Consider the following 22,863-nt stretch of genomic DNA (forward strand, 5'->3'; position numbering starts at 1 on the left):
CAGAGACCTGCTTTTCCAGAGTGTCTCTGCAATTAGTGGATTATCAACACTGGTATAACTCTACACTTGGTTTTGGAGGACTCAACTTTTCTTGAAGTGCTCTGGCATAGAGGCTTTTCTTTCATCTACACCTCAGGAACTTGGGGCCAAGATGAAGTCCATGTTTGCTACTCCCTGGATCTCTCTCCTGGCCATTATGTTTCCACCCTCATTCAAAACACCTTTTCTTTGAAGCTGCTCACCACCCAGCAATACCACCAACCCACTGTGCTCACTGCCCTCAGAACTGTAAGTTACCATGTCTCGTCCACTCCAGACCTGAGCAGCTGGCCCCGTCTTCCCCTCACCCCTCCCGACTCTGAAATGGACAACGTGTGCAGCAACAGCCTAGTTCCCTGGCCTTAACTCCAGTGCTCTTTTCCTCCGTGCCACTTCCATCCACTGCCACGGGCTCACCCAGGTCCCAGGGATCACAAGCACCTCTGAACAGCTCTGCTTGTGAAACAAACCTGGAGTGCCCCTCGGACTCTCTTATCCTATTCCTATCCTGATCTATTCCTAAAAGTGCTGTGCCACCATCATAACTCTGGATCGGCCTTGTACATAGTCCTCCTTCATTACTGGCTATATCAAATTGCACTTCGCTCTGTAACTCTGAACAAATCACTTAACTGGTGTGATCACAGACAAGTTGCCTGGAAGGAGGATCGTAAGACGTAACAAGAGGGAAACTGCAAATACCACTTCACTAGGGGGCCAGCATGGACTTACACGGCAGCTTCCAGTTCTTCGTTGAAAACCCAGGCGAGGCCATCACTTAGCCACACTCATACTTCTTAATTCTTTGGCAATCTCCCTGCCCAGGTTCTTCTAACTTTTCATCTCAATACCGATTCCAGTTATCCTGGAGAAAGCAGAAGAAAAAAATACCTAAGTGGGTTGATGGGTTGATAATTAAGACAGAGTCAACTGTCTGAACTTCTAACTCAACCAACTCAACTTCATCCTTCTCTGTCTTCCCTGATCTGATTTTCTACTCTTCAGTACCGCTTCTCCATCTGTCTTTACCACAATACTCTCTTCTCCAGGGTTTCATCTTGGGCTGCCTTCTCTCTCTGGGCCATGGAGCATGGGCTTCGTTTGTGAAATCCTGGAAACGGAACATAAAATGTGAGGTGCCTGTGCCTCTGTCAGAGAGAACCTATGATTTCTTCCATGTGATTCTAAGCATCTATTGGAAGGGGGGAAAAAAAAAGGCTTAAGAAGACAGACCTGAATTCAAAGCCTGGCAATACCCCTACTCATTGTGGGGCCTTAGGCAAGACACCTACCTTTTTGGAAGTTCCTCATCAGTATGATTAGGATCAAAGTACCAACTCTATTCGGGGCTTTGTGAGAGAGAAGGCAGATAAAGTGCTTGGTACCATATCTGGCACATTAGGCCTTCAACTTGATGAGTATTATTTTAACTAATAATAAGCCAGATAGCTACCTATTTTTCCTAGGTGAACTCATCCACTCCCAGTGAAAGACAACCCTCCAATTCTGTTTAGGCTCAGACCTCTCTCATAAGCTCCAGACGACACAGATAGCCACTGGGTACTACACCTGAATTTCCCATGGGCAACTCAAATTCATTAGAGTATGTTTTCCCTTCTCTATTGCCATACCACGTATTTCATGTTAAGGCTCCTCGACCAGTTTGGCCAAGCTAGAAATCTCTGAAGTTCTGTTAGACTCACTCTTCCCTTGAATGTTCAATACAATGAGACCTCAAGTCCTATTGGTGCTACCTTTAAGAGATCTCTGGAATCTGTCCCCACTTTATCCACATGGTCACTGCCTTAGTTTGGAAACTTAACAGCTCCTACCTGGATCACTGCAACAGCTTTATGAATGACTTTTGTCCCAAGGTTCTCACCTGTCCATTCTGTCTTCCACATTTATTGGAGGGCCCTACGTGATGGGGATTTTAAGAAATTATTAAATTATAAGTGTTAGATTCTCCCCTCCCCCCGAAAACTTTCTCTTTGGCTGATGGTCTCGCCCTCCCCTGGAAGAGATCCTCTGCCAGTGCCACCTTTGTTCCATGAGCTCCGATTATGGAAAGTGAAGACAACGGGTGCAAGAATCACAGCCTTACCAGGCGAAGGACTCGTTTCAGTCCCACTAGCAACAGGAGCAAGCATTTCTTATGAGAAAGGGAGGACTGAGAGGGCAGAAAGTGGAGTAAGAAGGGGGAGGACCCTAGGCTTGATGTAGGGGAGAGCCCTGTGATGAGGACTTGGGGGTCGGGGTTGGGGGCTGAAGACAGAGTTTGAGGCCAGGGTGAAAATGTGAGAAAGAGGGACAGAGATTTAGTTGCTTCTTTGATTTGCCAGAGTCACCACTAAAGATGTGAACGACTATTATTTCTGCATGTGCTGGGACGGGACCATGAAAACCTCTGGGCTCTGACAGTTACATCTGGTTAAACTGCATGTTCCTGAGGATGAAGGCCCCATGACATTTAAGGTCCTTGACCATCTGGTGCCAACTTCTCCCACCCTGTCCGCCCCTCCCTTCCAGCAAGCTTCACCCAGTTCGCCCTCCAGTCTGCATTTCTTCACACCTGTGTCAGCCCAGCGTGTTCCCTCTGCCTAGAATGGCCTCACCCTGCCTTTCTGCTGGTCACTTCCCACAGGCCAGCATCCAAAACTGCCAACCTCCATTCCATGAACTGGGATAGCCTCCTGCTGTCCAGAGCCAGGTTATCTGCAAGAGAGCTGAAGTAAAAAGCGTAAAGAGATTGAGTGATTGAAGCTTTTCCTTGAGTGAAGGTTAAGGAGGACATCCGAAGTGAAAGGAGTCAGCCACAGGGAACTTATCAAGAATGACTTTGAGCCGTCCGTCGGCTGATCTAAGGACTGAACGGAAGTCCACGGGGCAGGGCAGCGGCGACTGAAGCCAGCCTCACTCCTTCCTGTAATGTATATGCACCTTTACTCCAGTACACAAATCCACTGCTTCCTTCATTGTTTTAAGCAACAAAAATAATTTGTAATTTATAAGAGTGATATGCAAATGGTAAAACCGGCCGAACTTCTAGAGGTGAAAGATTATGCTGTGCCTGATATCAAAATGTACTGCCAGTGAGGGAGGTCTGTAAAAGCAAGGAAGAAACCAGACCAGCTCTGGTTAAAAAACTTACCTCTCTCCTCAGCATTCTGTAATAACTTAAATGGGAAAGGAATCTGAAAAACAACGGATACTTGTGTAACTGAATCACTTTGCTGTACACCTGAAACTAACACATTGTTAATTATACTCTAACACAAAATAAAAATTTTAAAAAAACACACAAAAAACTTACCTCTAATGAAAACTGACCACATGCCATCAAACAGTACAAACAGAATGTATTTCTCAATCTATCAACTTCCCTTTGTTGACAAACCTACAGGGCAAGAATACAGTAGTGGTCACTGTTTACCCGGTTATTAATTTACCCAAGGCAAACCTTTGTGCCCAAGAACAGAAACATCCTAAGCCCTTAGAACCTTTTAGGTGGTCTGGAAGGGAAGCTGAGCTTCATAAGGGTGTCTGATGCTACAAATGAAGAAAAGTCAGACTCGATTGAAAAGGGTTTAGTATCACAACGAGGCAGAAACATGTAAAATATTTCATGCAGCCAACCTTCTTTATTGAGAAATCCTGGTTTTACTGCCCGTTAACATGTTTGCTCCACAAACTAATTTCTCATAAAGCAAAGCACAACTTTTTCTTATAAATAGTATAAATTATTTTATTTACAGAACTTGTTACAAAACAAATAGACTATATTTCTTCTCTTTTAAATATCCAAAGTAATTTTCTATCCCTTGACATTTGTTCATGTTCTATACAGCAGCCAACACAAAGTCCAGCTGAGATGCTCTTGATTATGTGTACAAATGATCAACCTATTCACACATTTTAACACAGGAGATTGCTTTTATAACCAAGCTCAAAAACAGAAAACAAACAAACAAAAAAACACAGCAAAATGCTTTCAAGGCCCTACATTCACACTGACAGTATGTAGTGCTCATTTAAATGATCTGAAAATGTAAAAGGTTTTGCACAAAATGTAAAAATGATTATTTTCTGCTAAACAATGAAACTTTTAACAATCATTTTCCAAAGCCCAACTTTTTCCCCCGCAGGACAGAATGGGAGATATTAAGAAATTCCTTGGCAACAGAACTCTCGCAGGAAGACAGCTGCCTTTATAAGTTACATTTTTCAAATTATACATTTTTTTCAGTGTTCTCAGAGGTACTTTGTATATTTTTGGAATACAAAATATTTTAAATATTCTATTTTAAACTCTGCATTTCATGAGCGAATAACAAAACAGACACATTGTGTAAGTTGCTGGCTGACAAGAAGATCTGTAACCCTTGGTGCCACCGGGCAATCCATCACCAGTTGAATTCCTGTGAACCAAAAGGTCTTAATTTTAAAATACCTTATAAAATTACCAGCATTTGGTGGTTTTCGACTCCTCCCCTAAAATTTTAGTAACAATATTTAGGTGGAAAAAGCAAACTCCAAAAGTTCAACTGAACGTTCAAGTCTTTTTAAAGTATCTGTCTAAGCTTAAAACTAGGTTCAGGCACTTTCAGTTGTTTTTTTTTTTTTTCCCCATTAGTTTTAATCACATCACATACTAACGCACATGTGCTCAGGGCACGCGCACACGCGCGCGGCGCGCGCGCACACACACACACACTCTCTCACACATAAAACACTAACAAAAGAAAAGCAGTGTGTCACTTATTACGTGTAGTCTATTGGGAAATCAGGCAACTAGGGAGAAGCAATGCCCACTTCATCTGTATGAATCCACTCCCAAGACACTGAAAGGGACAAAAGACTTTCACAGAACAGAGGCATCCCTTAAACCGTAAAGGAGGCAGGTTCTAGAACTATTGGCTTGGCAGTGAACCACTTCAAATTATAAAAAGGTATTTACTTTTATTAATTAATAAATAAATACTAGATGATCTCAATTGTACCAAAACAGGATATCCGAAAAAAAGACCTGTGCAAAAATACATATTTAAATATGTACAATTCATTTTTAACAAAATATGTCTTCTCAAATAGGGATACTTCCATATTTATAATAGAACAAGAAATTCCAAAATAAAGATACAAAAGTAGGTTTTGTATAATTCTTTGTTCATCATTGCAGCACTTTTTTTTTTTTGTAGGTTAAGAAAACTGCAGTTGTCATGAAATTCTATTGGAAAGAATATAAAAATTATCTTGGTTTTAAATTGATACCAAAGTCTGTCTAGAAACAACCCAACCACTGCAAATTTGGTTTTTGCAAGTTAATTTAATTCAAAAAAATACTTGTACTCCCGTGTTTTAAATGGTCTTAATTGTTCACCATAATAAAAAGTAGTTGTAGGAGAAAATACAATATTTGAACAACAGTCTAAAATTTAATAGCACTGTTTAGGTCTGTTTGTGGCAGGCGGAATCCAAAATGGCTAATTTCCTAATCCCGATGCTCTGTGTACTACCGGGAGACAATAATGAAATTTCAATTAAAACCTCAGTCTAAGAAATCAAATGATCAAGACTCGCTAATCTAAATATCTACATTATTCTGCATCAACCTGCTAGCGTGGATCCTATTCACATCTTTCGGAACAACATGATCTGTCTATAAATTCCATCACTAAAAGCAACTTTATTTATAACCATCAAGTCCCCTTGGCTCTGAAAATAAATTCTACCCATACCCCATTGCACTTGTCACCAAGGAATCAACTAAGTACGTTCTGATTCCCTCTTACCTCCTTGTCTCCATCTCCTGGGATGAACAACCAGACTGATCTCTCCTAACGACACCAAACTGGCCCATCCGTGCTTTCTTCTTATACAAGCTCTCTTACAGTATCATTTTTAAAACATTTACTGACTGATTGCATAATAGGTGAACAAGATACTGTTCTCCCCTTCCTTTAAAAAGAAAATCAATATTTTACATCAACTTATAGCTAAAGTATCTGAATAAAGTTTTTGTTACCTTACATAATAAGAATAGTTCTGTAGCAATTCACATTATTAGGCTGGTAACCAAGTATTTATTCATTCTACCTGTTGTTGACTTAAAATTCCCTGAAACTGAAGTTTGTAACCCAAGAATTGTAAGGAAAACGGATGCACTGACTGGCTCTGTCCCAGCCCTGCCCAGGGCCATGATCAGAACCTTGGGAACTTTACCCTGTGTTCGGCAACTTCGTGTGTTCTTCTAAGCAAAAGTGCCCGGTTCTCCTTTCAGGAGCTGTGGTGGTGGAATCATCTGTTAAAGAGCTCCAGCTCATCCCCTCAAATTCAAGGACACCTTCTCAATCAGTGCTGTCTGAACCTATCAAGCTCTTTCTTTTGGGGTGGGGTACTGGAAACACTATCCTGGAGGCTCTCTGAAACTCTCCATGAGATGGCAGGCGTAAATCCCCAGAAAGGAGGTGTGACTAGCAGACACTACACATGCCTCCCGCCATCTCCGCATGGGCAGGTGTGCACAGTCACCAGCGCCCCTCCCTGGGTGCCTGCTCCCCATGCCAACGGCATCCACATAAACGTGCAGAGGCAGGAAGGGGTGTGTAGACCCACACAGTATGGGGAGCGCTCCAAGCGGAAATTGACACTTAGTCCCAGGACAGTATCCAAAGAAGAGGTTGCGGGCAATGCACCGAGTGCCTTGGAAACATTTAAAGTATATCAGTGACTTTGTGAACGACAGAGTCTGCTGCATCCCAACTATTTCACGTTACAAAGGCAATTTTTAAAAACAGGAGACTGGGCAGGACAACCAACCTAACTGTATACTGTTTAACATGAAAACAAAGGCTAAAAAAAAATTCAATCTCTTTGGAAATCTTGGAAAATTTTCCCCCATAGTGATTTCTGTCTACCTCCCCACCCACCAGAATTTGGCTTTCCATTATCAAAATTGTTTGCATTTGCATTTTCTTTAAAAAAAAAAAAATCACACAATTGCTTTTGTACCATGAAAAGTAAGCCTCTAAACTGGTGTATACTTGCTCTCTGGCCATCAATGGCTTTAAACCAGTTTGTACATTAGAAACTTCTGACGGCTTCTGATCCCAAATTACTTGCAAAAGGCTGGGCAAAAACACAGGCTCTTTTGTCATGGTGCCTCTCACTGACGTCCATATACCATTCCCGGCACCTGCTATAAAAACCTAGCTGCAGACCCCCTTTCTCCAGAGGGCTGCTTGGGGTGCAGCTCTGCTCGCCCCTGGGAGGTGTCTCCAGTTAAGGTGCCTGACTGCTGGAGAGGGACCTACAGACGACAGGGTGAGGAAAGAACTAGGCAGGGAGAGGAGGGAGGGAGAAAAGTCTACAGTCACGCTCTTGCCAAGACACTCTCGCCAGCCAACCTCCTCCAAGAGTGGCTCCGTGAAATACTGCAGGTTCAACGAGACAGGAACTTCTCACAGATTGTAGCAAGTAGTCCAGACCACTCTAACACTGATAAAAGCAATTCGGTGGCTGGACTTGATCCAGTGTCCTTTACGAGTACTCACTGCTACAGACAAAGCTTCAGGGACATCCTCGTTAAAACAACAGCCCGGCAGATTTCTACCCTCGAGGCCCACAGGAGGTTGGGAAAACAGACTCAAAGGCATCGTGGAGTCCAGAGTGCTGAGTGGAGGTGCACCTTGTCGTCAAAAGTGTCCAGATTATTCCTCCCCGTGCTATTTTCAGCTGTCAGGGACGTGCCTTTGGCTTTCAAAAAAGAGGGGGTGGGGAGACAACGAAAGGTAAGTAAGCGGCTGTACACGGCCCCGCCCTGATTTCTAAACAAGGTATTCCCGAGGCCACTGCGTCTCCGACCGACTGGGCAATGCCAGGAGCAGGCAGCTCTAGAATTTGGCTTCAGCTTTCAAAAGCCTTCTGTGCCCTGGGGCACAATCCTTCTAAAAGACTGGCTTTTAGAAAACTGTCCAGAAGAGAAGCAGCCTGGGTTTCTAGCTCAGAGAAAAGGCTCACATGTTTGCCTTTTGGTTCTATTTACTGATGCTGTTTCCTTGAAGGTATTCCAGGTTGTCAACTGAGACGTGAACAAGGTCAAATGGGCCACCACACAGGTGTGAAAACTCACACCCAAGGCCGTGCTGAGGCGGGGAGAGGGGTCTCTGGCCTTCACAGTCCCACATGAGCTATTTTTAGGTCCTTGGTGGCAGAGCCCAAGAATCAACTCGGGGGCTGGGCTCACACCCAGCCCCATCTCCTAGGCTCCCCAGCAGGTCCCACTGATTCCGTTGCTGAGGGGATTCCAACCAGTTCAGTTATCTCTGCTTTAAAATCAGCTCCGTGGAGAACAGCGAGCTCAGGTCCCTACTGGTCTAAGAAGCAGCCTTCTTTACAGCATTTGGAGTCATGGGTCCCTTCGATAGTCTGAAGAAAGCTACAGGATCCCTCTTGCAGAGAAATGATCACAGACGTAAAAATACGCAAGGTTCATCCATCCTCTGATCTGTAGCCATGGGCCCCCCTAGAATCTGTGCAGCATAATAGAAAGTATGCCACTGCAGAGAAAATCTTTCTCAAATACAAATTTAACATGAAACTGCTTTTAAGGAAAAGAACCCAAACTTAGGCTGTTTGTCCTAGTGTGACACAGTCCCCCACCCCCACCCCCCAGACGGTGGAAATCAGAGGTGGCAAACTGGCAGCTCATGAGCCAAACTTCGCTGGCAAACGTGTGGGCTTCACCAGATCAAAACAAAAGGAAAAACTACAGAGCTTTAGAAAATGGTCAAATTTCTCACGGAAGTCCAGATCAGCAGTTTCTCTTTGCAACTGGTAACAAGCTTCTGGGAGCAGCTGCTCTGTGTAGACGAGACTCCCACTCCCCCAATCCCCACAGACACTGTCACTCTCTGCCGCACCCGCCCTGCCTCTTCCTCGCCTTCTGACACTGGCGGGCAGTAAGGTCCGCAGCGGCGTCTACGTGAAGACGGCGTGCTCAGTGACACTGGCGTGGGCATCCCGAGGCAGTGGGACATCCCTCCTGGGATTCATGTGCATCAGGAAACTACACCCAGAAGGGAGTTATTAAGGGATGGATTCTTACAGTGTTTGCACTGCGTTTTTATGCTTATCGTTAAACTAGAAGGAATAACTACAAATCAAGGAGGTTTCTCTTGTCCAGGAACCCCTGTTCAAAGAGACCCAAACAACACACGAATAAGCCCATATGTATTTGTGGCTCAGAGAGAATTGAAGCAGCTGCTACCTAAATTTGTGCATAATTGTTTTCCCCATACCTTTGGCACTGAATATTAATTCACACAGATATTGGAGGGAAACTTCTATCACGTGAACAAACTTCTTGGTATTTTCTGGAAAAGTTCTAGCCTGGCATTTAAGTTCAGTTTTGAAGATGAGGAAGGGAAAAAAACAAAACAAAACAAAAAAGAGGCTCACATTTTAAAGTAGGGCTCTGGGGGTGACACCGCTGAAATTCCTGCTTGTAAGCAAGGACAGGAGGTATCCTGCTGAATGAAATAACAAGATGAGAGAGGACCTGGACAGGCGAGAAAGGAAGCTGGAGGAAGCGGCCACAGAAGGGCAGGCCAGGAGGAAACAGCAGCAGGGGGAAGAGTGGGGAAAAGACAAGGTAGCGCCCGAGAAAGCCATGGTCAGCAATGAATCCGAAGGCCAGAGAGCCCTTCTCTACAAATGGGTCACGTTCAGATTTTTTTCAATCTGTTAACTTAAACAAGATTTTAGTCTTCTGCTCTGCCCACAGTAAATGCTGTTTTCCTGCCTCCTCGGAAAACAGGGAGGAGGAAAAACAGGGAGAGAATTAACAAGGAAATTAAAATTCTGAAATTCTTTGATGGGAAAAATATTAAACGGTCTCTTTCAAATTTAAATCATCCCTTTCTAGATCAGTTTGATTTTAGCCCAGCTTTCTTCAGAAAAACACACTGAAGGACTGCTCTCCGGGAAACACGGCCCGCCGGCCTCGGGGAGGGGTCTGCCATCACGCATGAGTGCCGAAACGCACTTGTCGTGGCCTCCTCACCCAGGAGCGTCCTCCGAGTCATCACAGAGTCAGGCAGAGAGGAGCCTGTTTGACCTCCGTCCGGCCATCAACTCATCCTTTTCTTAAAAGACCCCACGAAGCTGGACATTGGCTTTTAGGCAAACCCACCAACCCGACCACACAGATCTCCGAGCTGACGAAAGATCTCAAGGGAGGGGCCACGGGCCTCCCCACGGGGCTCCCAGGCCCTGTCCTACCTGATGCAGGAGGGAGCTGTTTGCCAGTCCTGGCGGCCCCGGGCTGGGGCCCGCGTGCTTCACATGGACGTTGTTCAGGGCCGGCAGTTTGGCCACCTTGGTGGGCCTGCCGCTGCTGCTGTTGATGCCGCTCGAGCCGGGCGAGCACTTTCTTTTCTTGCCTAGGAGCTTGTCCAGAGGAGTGTGCGGGTGGGAGCAGGCGCCGTGAGAGCTGACGGGCAGCTCGCCGGCCTGGTGCACGAAGGGGCCGAGGGAGAGTGTGGAGTCGCCGCTGTTCACCATCACGCTCATCCTCTTGATGGACTCGCCGGGGCTCCCGCCGGGGGCGCCCCGCCCGGGCTGCTCGTGCCGGCCGCTCACCGAGTTCGCTTTGCCGGCCACGCAGTTGAGGCCGATGCCGTGAGGAGAGGCTACCGCCGTGGGGTGGGGAGGCCCAGGGTGAGCCACACAGTTTTTCCTAAAAGACTCCATGGAATGAAAAGAGGGGGAGGGGGAGGGGACTACCAGCGGGGAAGTGTTTTTGCGTTTCTTTCCTGAGCCGCCGCTGCCGGCACTGCTACTCGCGTGGTGACAGTTAGTGCTGTTACCAGAAGGCTCCTTGGGCCTTAAAGACTTGCTAGATTTCAACTTCTGAGGTTTCCTGGCCATGGGGGAGGAGGGCACGCAGGACAGGCCGGAGGGCGTGCAGGGGGAGGGCGAGGAGGAGGACACCTGTCTGGACTGCATGCTGCACGCGGGATCCACGGCCCCGGAGGCGGCGGGCTGTGCGTTCAGTGTGGTTCCATGAGCTGGTACCGACTTGCTACTGGGGGAGATGCAGGAGGACGAGAGCGGGGCAGGGGAGGGGGATACGGTGGCTGCCGCCAGGCAGCTGACCCCACAGTGTGATGTCGGCACAGAGTTTGTCCGGTGAGGAACACGTGTGGAGACGGGCAATGCGGTACTGGGCACTGGCGGGATCTTCCTGCGAAACAAAAGAGGGCCTGAGCAACGTCCACCACTGCCCTTCGTGGAAACTTTCAGAAGGACACCCCCTTCACCTCTGGCACTGAACACACCCCTTGGTCACAGGGATCGCGCTGAGATGCTGGGCCACACAGAGGGTCACTTTTCCCCTTCAAATTCTTAATGGCTTCCTGCGCTACGAGAACAACGGCCTGTAAGGCCGTGCACCTCACTGGTGCTGCAGCCGCAGGCATGTACCCCGCACCCTCCCATCTGGCACCCCGAACTCCGTGATCCTGGCTACTGATCTTCCTTCAGTTCCGAGAACGGGCCGTGAAGCGAGACCCTGGGTATCTCTGCCTACAGCACTCCCACCCCAACTTCTGCTCACACTTCTGTTTCAGCCCCCATCATCACTTTCTTAGGAAAACTGCCCTGACCGTCCTGACTCGCTTCATTCCCGCACTGCCCCCTGTTCCCAGACTCTGGAAGACTCTGGCAGTTTTAACGTGTGACCGATGATCACTGTCTAGCATCTCCGCAGACGGAGAGATCCACAGCTGATTTACCACTGTCCATCCAGCACGGTGCCTGGCACATAGAAGGCGCTCAAATGCTGAGACAACTCATGAAAGAACGAGGAAAAAGCAAGGGCATAGCTAGTTAATAACAACTGCTCGGTCCCAGCTACTGGCCTGAGAGCCTGTACGTGCCTGTACAAGGGAACAAAGCCCCCAGATCTCAGGGGGACTTCTGCTCACGGTGCGCTAACAGTGTACTCTGTCTATAATATTTGGGTAAAGTATGTATTCAAACAGTCAAACCAGGAAGGACTCCCCCACCCCGCCGCCCTCACCCTGGCTTTTATTTTAACTCTGATTTTTAAAACGTGACGGCGCCAAAATCTCAGATACCCCTGTGGCATAATGAACACTGAGATGCAAAACAGCAAACGGCCTGACTGGAAGCCAAGTGCCAAGACTGCCCGGCTCCCGGCCTCCACGGGCAGCTCTGGCTGATCCGGGCGCCGTACCAGCGGGGGCCGGGTCCCTCATCCTTCAAGTGAGAGCGCTGGCCTAGACTGCTGCCCAAGGGCTTTCCACATGCGTTTTGAGAAGGACTATAGTTATTAATAAACGGTATCAACAACTGCAAGTGTGCAGCCCAGCCTTAAAACTCCCACTCAAAAGTGTGGCTCTGGCCCTAAGTCAGTGCTTCCCAACTGTGTCTGCACATCAGAATCACCTGTGGAGTTCAGGCCACACCCAGACGGGCCACACCAGAATCTCGGGGTGAGGTCCAGGCGTTAGTAAATTCCAAATCTCTCCAGGAGACTCCAGCCAAGGTTGAGAAGCCAGCCTCTACCCCCATGCTACTCACGAAGGATAAGCACTGACATTACCTGAGAGGCTTACTAGAGACGCTGAGTCCCTGGGCCTCACCCCAGACCTCCTTCATCGTGGTGTGTATCTCAACAAGATCCCCAGGGCAACGGCACCTGTGAGAACCTCTGCTCGAAACGCAGCACAGGGGCTCCGGCTCCCTGGGCGCAGTGGCTTCTCATGGCCACCAGGTGGCTTAGGAAGACGGGCCTAAGGGCCAGGCTGCTACAACCAAATCCTGTGAAAAGGAAAGGCTTCCACAGGGGCAGGGATGTGGACCTCTCTGGATGACATGGCCGGTTTCTCTTAAAAAAGCTCTTTTAAGTCATTTCTTACCTTCTGCATAAAGAAGAGACAAAAAAAGAAGAGGTAGTCATATTGACCTGTGTTTGCACACATGAACTCAGAGACACAAGCAACTGATAAAACTGCTTCTGTCTGTGAGGAGTGGGTAGAAAACAGAGGAGTATGGGGGCCAGGGGGACTAAAACTTTTCACTGTATGCCTCTTTATATTCATGTTTCCTTTTTTAGCCAAGTGACTTTATTACCAATCTAAAAAATTAATTAGAAAAAGGAAAACCCAAACCACAAAACCTTTGACAGCCATCCCAACCCCTCCTTAGGGGAAGTGCAATAGTCGTCCCCAGTCACAGCACACAAGCAGTGGACAGAGCTCACAGGAGCTTGCAATGCTCCAGAGGAAGAGCTGGTCTACTTTCACTGCTGCCCAGAGACTCCACACACTGAAGATAACGTACTTCACTGCCAGGCTCAAATCGCACCTCCACTTATCCCGAAGTTAACCACAGTAACTCAAGGGTAAGGGGCTGAGAAGAGTGCTGCCGGGGCTCTTTGCAAAAGGGAGGACTTCCGGCTGAGCCAGTAGGATGGGACCTGGCCGACCTCAAGACCTTCCGTGAGTGCCTCAAAGATGCCACCTGAAGAAGAGCTCTCTTCCGGTTGAAAAGTGCCGAGCCACTCCCGGCAAATCTCAGGGGTGGCCTGCGCCAGGCTCCCCTCACTCCCCTGTCGGCAGCATTTACTCCCTCAAGCACCTGGCCTGGCACCTCTCTTCAAGCTCCTACCTGCCCCAGGCCCGTGTGCCAGCTCATCACTGAGTGGCCCGTCTGTCTCTACCGAATTGACTTTTTCAAAACCAAAGGTCACGTTAACAGAAAGAACAGTTTCCTCCTCAATGGGAGCAAGTGACGGATAAGGCAGTGAGCCTCTGACAGAACAGAGAGAGACAGACAGTGGAGTCAACTTCAGGACCTGCTTCTTCAGAGGTTCAGAGCACAAGGAAGAAAACCTCTCCAACACAAGCCGTTAGGAACCGAAACTCTCTCAACCCAAACCACTGGCCATAAACCACTTACCAACATAATGGGGATTAAAATTCTGAGGACCCTTCTAAACCCTTAGGAGTACATTAAACCCATAGTTCTGTGAGCTCAATGAGCTCTCCAGGTCCCACCAGTAAGAAGCTGAGATTTCATGCATTTTAAAGTTTTCTGATGTGAGGCCACCCCCCAAAGAATCCCAACAAACCATGGCCCAAGTCTGTCTGTGGTTCAGAACACTGTTCCTTCAGAAAGGTTCTTACCTAGCAAGAACCAGGAAGAAACGTGAAATAAAGCAGAGCAACACTGCTGCGGGGCTGGTCTTCACCGTGAACAAGTGCAAGTCCTATCAACGAGCATGGGGATGGTTCTCTGGATTTTGGACTACCCGAGGTCTCTGACAACTCCCTCTGACTATATCAGGCAAGCAAAGCAGAGAGGCAAAAATAGATGTACTCGCAGAGTCCACTCAGGGAGGCACTAATAAATGACACCCAAATGGAGGGTTTGGGATGACTAAGTATTATCGGACAGCCCCCGTTAGCAAAGCTCAGTGCTTCCCGAAGTAGGTTCCACCAAACGCTAGTCCCCAGGATGCTCCCCTAAAAGAGGTTCCCAGGTCAAAAGAGCCTGGGAGACAGTCCGCATTATACACGATATCCTCTGCTTTGAGAGTTACGACGGACCGTGCCTATTAAAGGCTTTGAGAAGTCCTGCAGTAACAAAAACTATTTTACTTTAGGAAAGGCTGAGCTAATAAACCTTTCGGGCCATGGAACTGTTCTTCCACTTAAAATCATGTTGGGGAAACGGCATGCATAAGGCCACACGAGATGATCGCCTTACTTTCAACTGTAAACCAGAGCAAATGGCTCCTTTCCCTAAAGCCCTCAGCAGCTCCTCAGTGCCGTCAATCAATTTCAGTGTCACCTGACCTCTCGGATCCCCTCTTGTTCCAGGAGCTTTCTTGCTCTTTCTCAAACAAGCCATGTTCTTTTCTGACTCAAGACCTTTGCACATACGGTTCTCCTTGCCTGGAACCCACTCCTCCCCGCCAGCCCCACGGCTGCTCTCTCTCATCCATTCATCTCAGTTCAAGGGCCCCTTAAGACAGGCTCTCCATGAATCCCTCCATCCTGTTATTTTCCCATCTCAGCTCTTAGGTGGGTGCAGACCCTGGCTCTACCTCTAACGTTCTGTGTGACCTTGCTTCTCAGTTTCATTACCTGTAAAACAGGAATAATCCAGGCCACGTGACACAGCAAGGTGTGAAAACTGTACTTGCTAAGGTGCCTGGCCTACAGTAGTCTCAGTAAGCGCTACAGGTTATTAGCGTTTCTGTTCTCTCCCTTACAACAAGCTATGAGCTCTATGTTCTGTTGACTGGCTTTCGCATTTCTCCCTGACCTAGAATGTGAGCTCCGTCCATCTGGGAGTCCCTCGGCCTGAAACCCCAGCACCGAGAACAAGACACATTTGCTCCGAGAGTGAGTGGATGAATGATGAGGGCCCTTCCTCCAGGGCTGGTCAAAGGCCATGTGTTCATCTCAGAGACCACTACCTTCATTAAACCAGCCCCGTAAGAAACAAAGAGGATGCAGCCCTAACGCGCCACCCGCCCACAGAGGTGGGGGGACGGGCACTCACTTCCACAGCTGCGCGTTCAGATGCTTCTCCACCATGAGGTTGAGGGCGCAGCGAAGCCGGTTCCACCTGGAGTCAAACACGTAATAGCCTCTTCCAATCTGCCGGCTCCCGAATGTGCAAAACTGCAAGAGAGAGAGCACACGCTCGGACTCGCTAACTCCGAGGGCGTGCGGCCCGGGAAGAAGCGGCCAGGACAGACGGCGCTTACTGAGGACCGAGGGCTGTGAAGCACGAGTGTGACAACGCCTGGCCCTGAGTGTCATGGAAGAGAACGGAAAGAGCAGGAGACGCGCCCGACCGAGTGCATGCCGCCTCAGGGCACCCTGCTCTGAGCTGCACTCGCACCTTGACCTCGCCCCACACGGACCGGAGGGCATGCCCAGCTCCCCGCCGCACCCCCCCTGCAGTGCCCCATCCCTGCGGCGTGGGGAGGGTTGGCGCGGGGGCGGATGTGGAACTTACAGATGCTGGCTGAGGATGATGACCTGAATAATGACAGTCCAGTTTTTCAACAGACTCTTCTTTGTCATCGCCTTCTCCCTCCTCACTGGATAACCGAGAAGCTGGCTCAGTGGCAGGCAGGGGAGGGTGTGGAGATTCATGGACTGGAGGAGGGTCAATGGGGGCACTCCCACCTTGCTGAGCAGGGCAGCCTGGAGGCCTTGGTGAGTAGAAAGTGCAGCACTGATCAGATCACATCACATGTATGGGAATCAGCCGCCTTAACTCAGATACAACAATGTCTCCAAAACCATCAGGGGAGGTCTGGGCTCCACCACTAGCACTAGGGACACAGACGCTGATCCGGGGGGCCTGGGAGTGAAGGGTCCTCTCTCCCGAACCGCGCGATGTCAAATGCAGCTGTCTGCCCAGTCTAACCAAAGTAACTTATAACCACTTCTCTATTCCACAGCCACCTGGTCCGCCTCCTATTCTCCCCAAAGAAGGCGAAATACATGTGGAGTTTGAGAGAATTCTTTCTTTGATTCCTCTTCAAATTTCACCTGGAACTGGGTGACTAAGGCAATCAATGAGGTAATTGGTAATGTGCTCGAAAATAACCTAAGAGGGACAGGAGGTGATAAAAGAAGGTAGCGTTACCATTTTATGTGGGTAATCTAGAGTGTGTAACTCAAGGACAGCAGTGTGCTTTTCCAACACACATAAAGGCCTGGTGTTTCTAGACTTAAGCCTATTTTTTAATAGATGGAAAAACTTTAATGAAATTGGCCAAAGAAAGGACTTGCAAAGGAATCGACAGCCTGGGCCTGGCCACATTGTCGGGCACCTCCTCTGATCACTCCTCCAACCGTGTTGTTCGGAAACCAGGGGGCCCACGTGGGGACAGGCTCACGGGCACGCTCAGGTTTCCAAGACGGAGGCACTTCCACCCCTCACAGGACCATTTCAAGAATCAGACACGTGAGGATGAAAGGTTAATTAAGCAAGAGCACCCAAGGGTTGGCACATTGCTAAGCACAAGCCCTCGGCCCAGACTCAAAACCCTCGTTCTCTATGCCTTTCTTTTCCCCTTCTTTCTGGAAAGTGGGTACAAAGTCCTTTACTTCAACTGGGTTAAATATACAAGCACGCACACACATATATTCAGCCCACCATCACTGTCTCCAAGGGATGTGTCTAAGTTCTGACCTGCTGCTCACTACACAGCTCAAATGACTCCTACACGCTCAGGCCAGAGTCCCAAATGAATGAATGAAAAAACACGCTGTAAATGGATGCTGTAAAGACGCAGGCTGAATGCCTACCCCCAGCAAGAATCCCAACTGCTGTGTTTTGCAAGAAGCGAGATAAATGAATGGGAAATGGCTGCCAAAGCCATGTGAAATGTTCCCGTCACTAACTTGCAGACAGAAACCGGGCCGCAGCCCTACTCAACAGGGTCAGGAGACACCGAACGCTGAGCAAGGGCAGAACAGATAATTCTCGCTTTACTCTGCTGCTTGCATTTGGCCACAAACAGTCCTGGTTGAAACTCAGTGATGAACGTTCTTTTTTCTTAAAGTAAAACCCCATTAGAGAAACATCTCTTCTCGCAGCGCGCCTGATGTCTGTCCTCGACATCACGATACACCGGGGCTCTACAGTCTGCACGTCTGTTCTCTGAAAGAGGGAGAGAGAGCTGTTGGACGGGGCTTACCTTGGAAGACTGGGGGTGTGAGGTTTAGGTTTACTAGCTACAAAAGGCTTTGATTCGGAAGGAATCACTCCGTGAGAGTTTTGGTGTGGCTCCTGTGAAGTTCTAGGAGGAGTGGGATGCGGGTCCCTGAGAGGCTGCGTTGGTTGCTGAGAGTCCGGATGGCGAATCGATTCCTTTTCCCTGGTTTTGTTTTTGTGCTCGGCTAACAACACATCGAATCGTTTTCTTCTACCCTGGACAGCCCTCCGCTGGGTTAAGGAATGTGTCTACAGACCAAAAACAACAACAACAAAAACAAACAACCAGAAATGGAGGAATCGCAGTCATCACTTTTTCTGCCATACATCAAAAAACACCAATGAAACAGCAATTCGGAGCATTAGCTTAATCAGAGGCTGCTCAGCATCTGACAGGCTAAAAATCTTGAGTATGATTTTTTTTTTCCTAATAGTTAGAAGCAGATATTCCAGCCTCCAAATGTATAAGAACCTGGTGATGTTATTTCCACCAGAAGAAAGAAGAAATGTTAAATAACCATGCCACCAGGTATGTAACTGAGGGGCAAACAGTAGATACAAACAGGTAACAGGTCCTCGTGTTTTGTGCGACAGGAACTATTCATTGATCGGAGCTGTTACCAACTCCGCTAGAAAAGCCCCCTTTGGGCCATTTAGAGTTTTGAACGTTAACAGGGGAGAAGCACTTATTCCATAAAATACGTATCACAAAGTCTTCTTTCACTAACTGCCAGAGAGTAAAAATTAAACACAACTGTTTCTTTCTTCCTGTGACAATGCCATACAGAGAGAAAGGGGCTCACAGCATCCTGGAGACAGGCCGAGGGAGACCTGGGGGGATTAAAGAGTAGGAGGCCAAAAGAAGACAGGCTGTGCACAGGAGAAGACGCAAACCAGCATCTGAGTCCCTATCGAAAGACACTCCCTATGGGAATCAAGAAAACGGGATAGGATTTTTGGATCCAGAGACGATGTCTAACCTCAGAATTTAAAAATGGTCACATTCTTTTTACTGGAGTATAACTGCTTTACAATGTTGTGTTAGTTTCTGCTGTACAATGAAGTGAATCAGCTATATGTACACCTAGATTCCCTCCCTCTTGGACCTCCCCAAAACGGTCACTGTTGAGAAACGTGAAATTACTCGAGAAGAAGAATGGTCAAGTAAACCTGACCACTCCATACTGCTTAGGGCCTCCGTCTGTAAAGAAAAAAATGCAAGGAGCCGCTAACCACAGCAGCGCCAAATCACACCTCCCAAATATGCGTTCATCTACATAAATCCTTCCCTCTTCTATGTTACAACAATACTACAAATGATACATTCTGTGTGTTCATTATACACACATTATACAAATGTATTGCTCTACAGGCTTACATTTTCGCTACAATTTAAGGGATTTTAAGGGGAGTTAGGCTTCTAATTCTCTTTTGCGGTTCAATAACATAACCTACGTCCGTACCACATACCCTGCAAACTATGTTCGCCCAAAATCTAACCTGGCACAGATAGTTAGAAAACTGTGTTGAGGTTCTTTTTAAGATTTTACTTGGTTTTCTTTAATATGTAATATATCCACAAGAAAGTAACCCTAAATGAAGACAAGGACCTTTGCTTTGTTCAGTGCTGTACCAACACCTAGTACAGCACCTGGCACGCCATAAACGCTTCAAACAAAAACCAGATAAAAATAATGGCCCCCAATACATGTTGAATGAACAAACGAATATACAACATCACTGGGGGTCCACCTGCCTGTCTCTCCAGACAGATGACACAGAAGCCTCTCCTCACCTTTGCGTGTCCCCTGGTGCTCAGAAGACGCGGAAAGACCAAGTGAAGAAAGTAGGCAGAGACGATCAGTATTTTCCCAGCTTGGTTTGAAGAGAACATAGCATTTGCCCTGAGCTCTGAAGAACCTTCCAGCCGCAACCCTGATGCCCCCTCCTCCCCATCAGAACTCTGTGGGGGGCTGCCCAAGGCTCGCAGGATAAAGAGCAGCTGTACGAGGCCCGGGGCACCCCCGCCCCCTGCTCCTCTGGCACCAGGTGCCGCCTCCGCCTCCTGGCTGCCTTTCACACCCTAAGCTGTTTGTCCTGCCCCGTCCCAGAGCCTTCACAAAGGCTGTCTCCTCTGCCTCTCCCACCCCTTTCTGCCCAGACAAATCATATGGATTTCAGCCCAGTATTCCCACAGCAAAGGAGCCTTCCCTGACTCAGTTCCCCTAGTGAAGGCTGTCATTACACAGGCCTCTCTTTTTTTATTACCCCTCAGTGGTAACTTTTACAGTTACTTGAGTCATTACCAAGTTAATCTTCATCTCTTCCATTAGACTGTAAGCCCCAAAAGGGCAGGAGCCACGCCTTGATTTTGTTCAAGCCTGTATCCTCTGAGGCCCAGAAGGAGGTCTGTGCCCGCAGATGTGTGCAGTAAATGCTCCTACCCTGAGAGGAACCCACATCTACTTGCATGGAAGGCACAGAGGACACAGAACAGAACACTGGACAGATGAGGAAGTGAGGAGGGGACAGTGAGGGTGGCAGGCAGACCACAGAGGGACAGGAGTGGGCAGCAGCAGATGCCCTGACAGCTAAGAGAACGGACAACGTCCTCAGTCTAAGACAGGAGAGATCTGGGCAGCAGCGTGGGGGACATTCAGCTGGGTCCTTTGACACGCAAGACCCGCCGCTTGCATGTCAAGCATTCCAGTGTGTTTACTGGCCCACCGCTGAATGGATTCGGGCCGCAACAGAGGCAAGCAGAGGGAGAAGCACTGACAAACAGAACACGGGAAGAAAGTAAGGGTGTTCTGTGCAAGTGCAGGCCAGCCACAATGCTGCATGTTCTGCCAGCTCTATGCCGAACTCATGGCATGCCTGGATGGAGATGCATACTAATGCAAAGACAGGCTTAGCACCCTGCTACAGATGGTAATAACACCCTTAACAGGACACATGGAGAGCATGCACGACTTAAAAAGGAAGATGCGAGAAAAATGCAGGATCGACACAAAGCCAATGAAGGTTCAGAAAGAAGGCTGGTCAAATTCCTTGCGGATTCGGAGTTGATAAAGCTTTTGGTTCACCAGCATGCCTCACAGACGATTAAAAAAGAGCACCCTGGGTAAAGCTAGCATCCTTCATTGACCACACGTGTCACAATACTGAGAAATCTATGTTTCCGAGAGCCAGGCAGGCAGGAAGAGAGCAGAGAGGGGTTGGCAGTGTGACATGGCGTGGAGCAGGGCTGAGGCACACACTCACAAGTTCCCTCAGGGGCAGCTGAACAGGACATGATTCTACAGAGCTCAACTGGCTACCGTCAAACAACACACCACTCGATGTGTTCAGTTAATATTATATAAAACAAAGCAATCTGTCCTGAGGAGTTTTTAACCTAGAGATTCAATGGTGCAACTGGAGTGGGGATGACCATCTACCTCTGAAATAAAATGCAAAATTCAGAATACATATGTGTATATATGTCTTCCTCTGGGAAGAGAATCCATAATTCTTTAAAAATTAGGTATTTAAAGGTGTTTTTGACCAACCTAGTTCCTCACAAGATTCAGTACCACTGTTGCAAGATAAAATCCACACGCTAAAATTAAATTAGAAATTGAAATTAAAATAAGAACTACCGAGAAATAACATTTCCCGTTTCTGAAGATTTTAACATTCCTCTACTGTTTAGGGCTGGAGTGGAGTCTGAATTTCTTTATTCAAACATAATCTTTGGTAAAACTTAAAATAATACATCAAAAATTTTATTAATTTTTAGAGAACAACACTAATTTTTATAATTTTTAACCTCCTCCTCCAAACAAGTGTTTTAAAATTACTTCAAGGCAATGATTCTTAATACTTTTTGAACCCTTCTGCACGGTGGCTGGGGACATAAGCATATATGCTCATTTATGAAGGGGGTCTACTGAAGCCAGAGGCCACCCCCATGTCAACCCTTATTTTATAGCAAATATACCGCCTTCTCACTAGCATACTGGCATTTCAAAGGAAAACTCAGGATAGAAAGGGGGAATCTTTACATTTTCTTGGGTTTTACATATACATTAGATTATGTGGTACCTAGCATTTTTTTTAGAACTAAAAAAATAAAGCGATCTCAAAGTCACAGATATTTTTAAAGTAGCTGTAAAACTGAAGAACCAGAGATAACACAAACATTTTAAGAATATTCACATATATGCAAAGGAAATGTCTGGACTCATTCCAAGTCAGTACAATTTAAACCACAGTAAAGGGGAGCCTCTCAAATTAAATTTCTATGAGGAAATATTAAAAGGCTTTGAAAATAACAGATTGATTAGGGAAAAAACACCATTCCCCTGCATACAGTAAGGCTCACTGAAGGCAAAACCCCTCTTAAGATAGCAGTTTATAACAACAGGCTCCACGTTTTCTGAACTTGAGGCATTCTTCATCAAAACGGAGTCATTCCCTCACTTAAAAATTCAGAACAACCCTCAGAACAGATGCCCTGTGAGTGAGAGACGCTTGGGGCACAGTGCTGTGCAGCCCAGGTCCCCAAGCTTCCTGGAGCATCGGGCTCTGCCCAGGAGCCCCCCTACCTTGCATGTCAAAGATCGGGTGCAGGGCTTCTTGGTGTCGAGATCGATGACCCCACAGTGGATGTCAGGATCAAACTCCCTTTCTGTCAAAAGCACACAGACATTACAATGTTAAACGCTGCTTCATTTATTTTGAAAATAAGAAAATAGGAGAAATCTGAGATTCTCCTATCTCAGACCAATTATAACTTGAAGAAAATCTACCACATTATCAATAAATATGAAAGACACAATGTACGAGCGCCACAAAAAAGCCATGACATCTCTAAGAGAGTGGGGACTTTCGCCACCAGATGACAGGAAAGAGACTGTTTAAGCCAGCATTACTCATTACTCCATTTAGGAATACACCACTAGAAAGCTACTTTTACGTCACCTACCTACACGCGTGCACTTTAAAACCAAGAATGAAGAGCTCGAAGACACTACTTAAGGAACTTCATCCTTAAGCTGAAGTTGGCCA

The 22,863-nt window shown here is 47.3% G+C and overlaps 1 protein-coding gene and 1 long non-coding RNA gene across 4 annotated transcripts in view; both read right to left on the reverse strand.

Moving 5' to 3' along the window:
- The window catches only part of LOC115859055 (uncharacterized), a 10,799-nt gene extending 7,521 nt beyond the window's left edge, over positions 1-3,278 (reverse strand). For all 3 annotated transcript variants that reach the window (XR_009566039.1, XR_009566040.1, XR_009566038.1), the window contains exon 1: positions 772-3,278. This is a non-coding gene — a long non-coding RNA (uncharacterized lncRNA). The remainder of the gene's footprint in view (positions 1-771) is intronic.
- A 1,389-nt stretch (positions 3,279-4,667) lies between these two features.
- The window catches only part of ATXN7 (ataxin 7), a 127,348-nt gene continuing 109,152 nt past the window's right edge, over positions 4,668-22,863 (reverse strand). The window contains 8 exon segments of the mRNA XM_060308955.1: positions 4,668-7,794; positions 9,499-9,520; positions 9,522-9,566; positions 10,321-11,284; positions 15,637-15,758; positions 16,099-16,297; positions 17,795-18,060; positions 22,401-22,483. Of these exon segments, the coding sequence (XP_060164938.1) occupies positions 7,685-7,794; positions 9,499-9,520; positions 9,522-9,566; positions 10,321-11,284; positions 15,637-15,758; positions 16,099-16,297; positions 17,795-18,060; positions 22,401-22,483 (1,811 nt within the window). The 3' untranslated portion in view covers positions 4,668-7,684.

Source organism: Globicephala melas, chromosome 11, assembly GCF_963455315.2.
Source record: "Globicephala melas chromosome 11, mGloMel1.2, whole genome shotgun sequence".
NCBI lineage: Eukaryota > Metazoa > Chordata > Mammalia > Artiodactyla > Delphinidae > Globicephala > Globicephala melas.